General features: G+C 33.1%; 1 protein-coding gene across 2 annotated transcripts; it reads right to left on the bottom strand.

Moving 5' to 3' along the window:
- Positions 1-107: 107 nt before the first annotated feature.
- LOC142539876 (uncharacterized) lies at positions 108-4,231 on the bottom strand. 2 transcript variants are annotated; one of them, XM_075645627.1, is made up of 10 exons: positions 3,928-4,231; positions 3,655-3,855; positions 3,447-3,569; positions 3,197-3,234; positions 2,979-3,084; positions 1,269-2,879; positions 1,103-1,131; positions 1,009-1,030; positions 581-687; positions 108-497 (listed from the first exon to the last, which is right to left on the bottom strand). In XM_075645627.1, the coding sequence occupies exons 1-10, from the start codon at positions 3,988-3,990 to the stop codon at positions 257-259; spliced, it is 2,541 nt and encodes an 846-aa protein (XP_075501742.1). In that variant the 5' UTR covers positions 3,991-4,231; the 3' UTR covers positions 108-256. The 2 variants fall into 2 exon arrangements, with proteins under 2 accessions (XP_075501742.1, XP_075501736.1); XM_075645621.1 differs by having other exon boundaries at positions 1,009-1,131; positions 3,928-4,227.
- Positions 4,232-8,430: the final 4,199 nt, after the last annotated feature.

Here is an 8,430-nt window from a genome sequence, read left to right as displayed (position 1 = left end):
AATTATTTATTTTCTCTTTGTCCTTTTTTATGGTAGTATTATATGTTATAAAGAGATCCATTAGCTAGAAAGTGAAGTGCAAGAGCCTAATAATGTTTAATGCAAAATTTCACAAAACAGAATAACTGTATTTTATTGCTTCAGCCATAGAACAAATAATGGAGAAAGATGCAGTTGAAAATGTATTGTTAATATACATGCCATGTCTGCTCGACAAAAAAGCTCAACAGTTGGTCTTCACCATTATCCCAAGTATCTAGTTTTTCTTTCCATTTTTCAGGTTACGAAGGGTCATAACAAGTTGTTGCCGTTCACCCTCTACCTCTGCAAATCTGAGACTTATTTCTGAATATCTCTCATGCATTTCTTTCAACCTTTTTTCCATGTTTTTGTTTTTGTCCCTCAGTGATACTACTTCACTCAACAAGCTGGAAGTATCACAACTACCACTGAAGTGGTCACTCTTCTGTTCCAGCATTGTTTGGTGAGTTGCTCCTCTGGAAAAATAAATGGAATCATTACTTATTTTGTCATGTTAAATATTATGATACTAATGGCTCAAGTCAGTGCCAAATATTACCTTTTGATATGTTCTGTGTCCAGCTCCCCTGTCGTTGGAAGGTTGTCTATACCCTTGCTTCTTTCTTGAAGCAGTCTATCATTTATGTCCTTGGCAGGTGCACTCGCCTGTAGTCAGTTTATCGTTTCTTATCATTACAATTTGGTAAATGGGTAACTAAATTTATACACATCACTGAAGTGAGATTTATTGTTGCTTAAACTTGTATAAGCTATCACTGATTCTTCATCAAGCACAATGTTTTACATCATACGGGAGTTAGTAGATATCCAGGCTTTAGTATTTCACTAACATAAAGAAGAAAGCAATGTTAGTTCACTTGATACATTTTTCAGAGCATAGTGGCTCCATGCACATAGAGATTTCAGGTTTGAGAGGTTTTGTCGAATTTAGGTTATTTTATGCTACATTTTCATAAGTGTGCCAACCTGCTCTAACTGATCTGTAAGGTTTGTCTGTGTGTTGCTCTCTTCTTCTTCCGCGGTATTATGCATAAGATTCTTTGCCTTCACTGGAGACCTGATAATATTTTGTAGTGCTGCTCTCTCTTCCTGTAAAGTTAACCAAAGTTAGTTGAGTCACTTATAAGCAAGAGTAACAAATGCACTAGAAATCAGTTCTTCAATGTCTGACTTAGTACTATCATTTTGGAAATTTCATGGTTTTCCTTTGAATTGGTGATTATTACCTTCTCATTATGTAAGTCAATCTGTAATTTGGAGACCTCTGTCTTTAGCTTTTCTTTCTCCGATTCAACCTTTAATAAATTATTCTTCACCTCACTGTTCTTCTGTCTCAGCTTTTTCACTTCTAAATGCAAGTTCTCTTCTTTTGTCTTTGCCTGATCTATTTGAGACTTCAAAGAAATATTTTCTAAAATAAATTTTTCTGCTTCCTTTCTCTCTGGTTCTATTTCTTTCTCTGAACCTTCACTTTCCTTTACCCACGTCCCTTTCTTTTGTTCTTGAAGGTCATGAAGTGTTCTTTCATACTCATCACTCTTTATTTGATGTTCATCCCTAGATTTCTGAAGCAGGTCTTCAAGAATTTCATTCCTATGTCTCAAATCATTGGCTTCTGCAACTGATATCTGTGCCAACTTCTCGTTCTCCTCAATTTTTAACGACATATCAGCAGAAAGCCTTTTGAATTCCTCCTGAAGTCGCTCTGCTGCATTTGCATTATTCCACCTTGTCTTCCTAAAGGCTTCCTCAGCTCTTATGGCTCTCTGTTCCTGCATTATTTTTGCCTGAGTTACTGCATCCAAATCTTCTTCAAATGCTTGTGCCTGATTTTCCAGTTCTTTTTGCAGGTTCTCGACCTGAATCTCAAGCTCATTAATGGCATTCAAAGATCCGGAGTACTGAAGTTCCTGAGTTTTGACTTCTTCTTCCAAGCTTGCTACCTGGAGCTTCAACTGCTTCACCGTGGCCAAAGATTCAGTGTAATGGTGTTGCATTTCCATTTTTTCTTTTTGATTTTCCTGTAATGTGGAGTATATTTCCTTGTTTTCCGTCTCTAAACATTCATAATCAAACTTAAGCCTCTCTAAGTCTATATGAATCTCTGCTTTTTCTCTCTTTTGGATTTCTAATTCGAAAATGAGGTTTTCAACATCCTGCTTCAACCTTTGTACTTCAGCATCATTTCCAAGATTGTTTACCAGGTATTCCAATGCTTTCATATCTTCATTTTGATCCATCTTTTTCTTCGGAACTGCTGCAAGGGTCCCTGGTGCACTTTTAAGGGTTTTAATTTCACTTGAAAGTTGAGTGATTTTCATGTTTTTCTGCTCCAACTCTTTACTAAGATCTCTTAAGGTAAGAACAAATTCAGAATTTGAATCTTCTGTCTCTTGCAACTGTAACTTCATTTTTTTATTCAAGCACTTCTCATTTTCAAGCTCTTGCTTGACATTTTCTAGTGACCTTCTTATATTTGTAGTCTCTTTTTGTACATAAAATGGTTCATCTTCCACATTCTCACATTTTGATGAGGACTTGAGTCGTTCACATTCTGCTTTAAGTGCATCCCTATCTTGTTTAAGGTCAACCATCTGCTCAGATAATTTCTGTCCTTTCTTGCTCTCCTTAATGATTTGCTGCCTAAGGGACTGTGCTTCCATTTCTGCAACCTCTGCCTTCCTTTCTAACATCTTCATTTGGTTTTTCAAGTGCCCCAACTTATCATGTGAAGTTTCTATCATCCCGTTTGCTGATTTATAATCATTATTATCCGATTTGGCATCTCCTAAGCTTCCACTTCGTTCGCGACTTGTTGCTTCACTTGAGCCCTCACTCTATCGAACAAATGAAGTCAGTTCTAGTTTATAGAGCAGATAAAGTATGTGTCATATTAATTCGTTTAATCAGTATTTGCTGATAGTTAGAGACCTTACTTCAGAAGAATGTATGTTTCTCTTTCCTTGACTATAGCAATCATCCAATTCCGTATCTAAGCATTCGTCAGATTCATTCATTGGTGATAGATCATCTTCGATATATCTGAGCTTCCGAGTGAAAACAAAAAATTATCGTTTCAATTTTTACTATCACTCAACATTGTTATGCAGAGAAAAGGAAGATGAATATTACTGCTGTTGGTCGACATTGTTACCTTGAATTAGGATCTTCTTGAATCCTCTGAACTGTAACCTGGTATTCAATAGTAGCTTTAGGAAATATTTTTACTGATGGTACAATTTTTCAAATTTACCACCTCATAATTATTAAAAACAAAGGAAAGAAGAACAAACTGGTGCAAGCTACTTTCTCTGCAGCTTTGCCTCTAAATATGTGTGCACAAGTTGTGTGCAGTGACAGAATCAGGATTTTAATTGCGCAAGAGATGGAGGGAATGAACTAACGTGCAAGATTGCTCCAGATTTTGAAGTCTGCAGTGGCAAAGTTAACTTCAACGGTTTGTTTGCTTCTGCTAGATCTGCAAAATCAATCGAGACTTCTCCCAGAAAACCTGACTTTGATGATCCCTTCGAGGAATAAAATAAATAAAACCGTTATATTTTTTCCCCATCTGTGAATCTTGGGAAGAAAAAACCAGAAAATGTCACTTACAGTTGACACAATCAAGTAGTAAAATTTATCTCTAATTCTCCCTGTTTTGATCTCTTTGACTAATTTCACCGCTTCATAAACAGGATTTTCCCATGTACAGGTTCCTTCAGCGATTAAAGCTTTTGGCAACCTCACCGTTGCCTTTCCGACATCTACTGGAACCAGAGAAATCATAAGGCCTTTTGCTTTCATCAGTGGAACCTGGAACAACATTACTGGTGAGAAACTGCTTTCCAAAATCTTGCATTTCTTGAACAAAATATCCAATGTTACCTGCGTTACTTGAAATTGCATCTTGAAGACAGCTTTGATCTTTTTCTCGCTTCTTTTGAACATCTTTTCTTGGATATTAAGGATTCAAATTCAAAGAATCCCTCAGTTCTTGCTGTGTGAGAATTAGGAGAAATGGAAGACTGTGTGTTGCCTTTGCTGCATCAAGTGACAAGGATCGAATTTACTGTGGAAAACTTTGGTAGTTGAAAGGCGGAGGAGAATTAAATGAATAGAATAAAAATCGTTTCTTTGTATAAATATTTCAGAAATTTAGCGAGGGTACTTTTTTCAAAAAAAAAAAGAAGCGAGGGTAGTTGCATAGGTAGTCAATCTTGGTTTTGACTTTTGAGTTGGATTGTTTAGGATTTGTCCTGCATTGCATCTGCTGCTAATGTCTATGGTGCGAATTTCAAATTTCTATTGAGAAAGTTTGTTACATATTTGGCAGTATAAAAAATTGGATGTATTGGTAGGTACCAATACATTATTAGTGGCAAGAAAATGACGTGCCCTGTGTAAATAAACAAATCATGGGATCGTGAGTGAATAAGGTAGAATGCAGAGAGAGAGAGATTAAACTGAGATATGTATATTTAACTAAAAATATGGTGGGTTGGGGATCCAAGGAACCAGCAGTTTGCTGTATAAGGCTGTCGGTGGAGCATTTATACCAGCCTTGTCACTTTAGAAAGTGCCTCTCCATCTCCCTTTTGTAATTAGCTTTGTTCATCCATTTATAAATGTTTTCCCCGTCACATTTCTCACACCAATGTACCGTTTCTGAGTATTTATTGGATCAAGAATTTAAGGAACTAAATTTTCAAATATTCTTTTATTTGATTACAGTTCAACCATGTGACATGTATTTATTTATTTTGAGGAAAAAAATTATATATTGCTATAATATATGTAGGGGTGGAAAAAAATACCGAAATTTCTGTATACCGAGGTTACCATATCCAAAAATATCGAATTTATCGAAATTTTGGTATACCAAAATTTTCGGTACAGTATGATATCGATACCGATATTTTCAGTATGATAATAGTATGTAATTTGAAATTTTCGGTATATACCGAAATAATATATATAATTTAAAAATTATATAATATTTTTAAATAATAAAGTTAAATTTTTAAAAAAATATAAGGTATTTTTTGTATAAAACGATATATATTGATACCGTACCAAAATAAAAAAAAAATTAACTCTGTTTGGATTCGTCATGTTGAAATAGTTCAAATCAAAGTTCAGTGAAGCAACTCGATTTATAGTTGAGAATTTAAACTGCTAATAAGTCTTATCTCTTTAGCCTAACCTTACAGCTAGCTAGAGGACTGGATGCTGAGCTTCGACGCATGTTGCGGTTGGTATTTATTGTCTTTATGGATTTGTTTTGCGTACATCTTTCCTGGTCTACTTGACTGTCTTGAGAGATTTGTTTATTATTGGTAATCATTTACCTTGGAATTATAAGAGAATGAATTTTTTTATATAAATTTTCGGTATGACGGTATTTTACCGATACCGTAAGTCACCGAAAAGTTGGTACGATGGCGATATCATTTTTCTCATACCATATTTATACCGTACCGACCACCTCTAAATATATATATGCACCATATATGATTGAACCTTACACGTCGATGTTCTTGCATTTACAAACTTTGTAATGGTTGATGTACCAATATACTTTAAATGTTGATGTTTATACTTTCATTATTTTTTTCCATACCATTTTATCGACAGCAAGAGGAAACTTGTGCCCCTAACAAGTACTTTACATTATTATATCCCACTAAAAAAAAGAATAATCGATTAAACTAATAATTATTTAGCATTCCTTCTAGTTGTGAGGAAAGATATAAGCCTAACTACTAGATAAAGCAATTATTTAGTATTAGAAACACTTTCAAAATATCCTTAAAAAAATCACAAAAACTCTTGTGAGACGGTCTCACAAGTCAATTTCGTGGGTAGAATCTCTTATTTGGGTCATCCACGAAAAAATGTTACTTTTTATTGTGAATATCGATAGAGTTGACCCAACTTTATCATAACTATTTCAAGTTTGACGTTCTCACTGCATTTTAAAATTGTAAGATTCATTATGAAATATTTGTTTCAATTCAAACGGGAAATAATTGTACTATAGTCATAATAATGAGGGGAATTTTTTTTCCATATCGTATATTTGTCTTTTTGCGATTTCTGTAATTTATATTATCAAATTTTGGTATCAGCCTACTATATTTGTTTTTTGACAATTTTATTCATTTTTGCGAAGTTGCGCTAATGTGTTCAGTATCACGTCAACAACCATAAAGAAAAATAATTATGATTATCAAAAATTGAAAAGTAAATGACTAAAATTAAAATTCGATAACATATACATTCAAAATCACAGGACGACAAAAATATAAAACCAAAATACAATTTTCTCTAATAACGATGCCCTACTTAGTTCCATCAAACAAATGAAAAATGTCCTACTGGCTACGGACGATAACTATTGCATGGAATTTAAAGCCAAACATATAATTCTTATATTTCCTGCGTACGAGAATTATGGAATGATTGAGAACAAATAATTTAAAATTAGAAATCATAATTTTATTTTTCCTCCATGTAATATATGAGTAGATCTCTTGTGAGATGGATCGATCTGATCTATCTATATATACAATAAAAAGTAATATTTTTAACATAAAACATAATATTTTTTTAAAAATCGAAGTAGATCGGAGATTGGTCGCATACACAATCTCATAGAAATTTTTGCAGGGAAGATCCTTAATCCACATTATCCAGATAATACTCGTTGAAAATAATAATAATAATAATAAGCCAGTGTGTGTGTGTGTCTGCCATATTGGATCTGGAAATTAAGGTTCCCACGTGCCTCCATGTTTTTTTTTTCATTCATTACGCTGTTTGGCCCATTTTCCATGTTCATTTGCATCTCTCTTCATTATTGCTGTGTTTCAGATTAATTTACTTTAAACTTTTATTTCACAAATAATTAATTAAGCTATTCATGCACGAATCAATATCTTACTGTTCACTCGCGTAATTGGCTAACACATGATATCCGTATCAAGAAGTCAAATTTCGGAGAGGAGGATCGAGATGATTCGGGCTGGACTTTCCGTTTTTTATTTTTTACTTTTAGATTTTGGTCCAATTTTTTTTTTTTTTTTTTTTTTTATAGCTCGAGTAACTCCAATAGAAAAATAAATATACAAGTCAGAAAATTAAAATTTTTGTATTCAGCTCTCGCTAACGGGCATCTCGACGACTCCCACAAGCTCATGGGCCTAGACGACAGAATCATTACGCGTGGGCCTCTCAATTTTGTTTAGCTAGTAATCATTTGTATTTGTTGGGCTGTGATAAAGCCCACTGGGGGCGAATCCATCATAAACCAAAGACAAAAAAAAAAAAAAAATTGATATATTTATTTATTATTATTATTATTTATTTTTATTTTTGAAGAAATTGAGTCGTGACCACATTCATTCATTAAAGTGTGACCACTGCATGAAATTGGTCACCAAGGGTCACTTAAACCAATAACATCATAATGTATCTTCCTAACCTTTAGGGGACCTAAACACATACATACAACTTCTAAATCCCAACTCGCTTTCGATGCTTAGAATAGGATTTCTATCCTATCCATCCATGCTGTCGGATTATGACATCATAGAGTGAACATATGTAAATGTTGGGTCGAACGTTGAGGCCGAACCATTATAAATCTTATATAAATTATTCGTGTTTTTTGTTTTTCGCCAATTCGACTCTAATCCTAATTAAAAACACCAAATATTGGTTGCTTTTAAATATATGAAAAAAATATATAATAAAACATTGAGATATCATTTTTGTCACATATGTCTACCTATTTTTTGTATTATTAGATATATATATGAAATTACCTACGCTTGTAGTCCAACTTAAAATATTTAATTAAATATTTTTTTTTATTTTATTTGAATTGGTTTCCAATTATGGGGAGATGGGTCGTCAAATTTGTCACCATAGCAACAGAATATTTGAGCTGTCAACTTTTAATATTTAATTGCAAATTTATTTTCTCTTTAATGAAATGTGTGTAATTTTTCTTTAAAGCGTGATCACATGATCACATAATTTCCTTTGTTGCATGCTTTTCTGCGGACCTTTTAATTGCAAATAATGAAATTTTAATTGATGTTTTCTGGAAAAAAAAAAAGCAAAGAATTAATGGTTTCTAAAGTGGTTGGTTAGGTGTTATGGAACCCCACAACCCCACAAAAATAAAAAAAAAAAGTAATAAAATAAATTTTTTAGTGTATTTTTAGATGAAAATATATAATTTTTAATGAAAAATAAAATATGTTTTGTTCGTGTCCACAATATGTTGTGACCTGATTTTTTCTAAAAATTAATCACATTTTGGGGATATTTATATTATTTATTATTGTGTCTTATCACACTTTAATGCATAAAATCTTGATA

This window comes from Primulina tabacum, chromosome 1 (assembly GCF_025594145.1).
Source record: "Primulina tabacum isolate GXHZ01 chromosome 1, ASM2559414v2, whole genome shotgun sequence".
NCBI lineage: Eukaryota > Viridiplantae > Streptophyta > Magnoliopsida > Lamiales > Gesneriaceae > Primulina > Primulina tabacum.
Note: the sequence above shows the minus strand (reverse complement) of the source record. Positions and strands in the feature narration are given on the sequence as shown.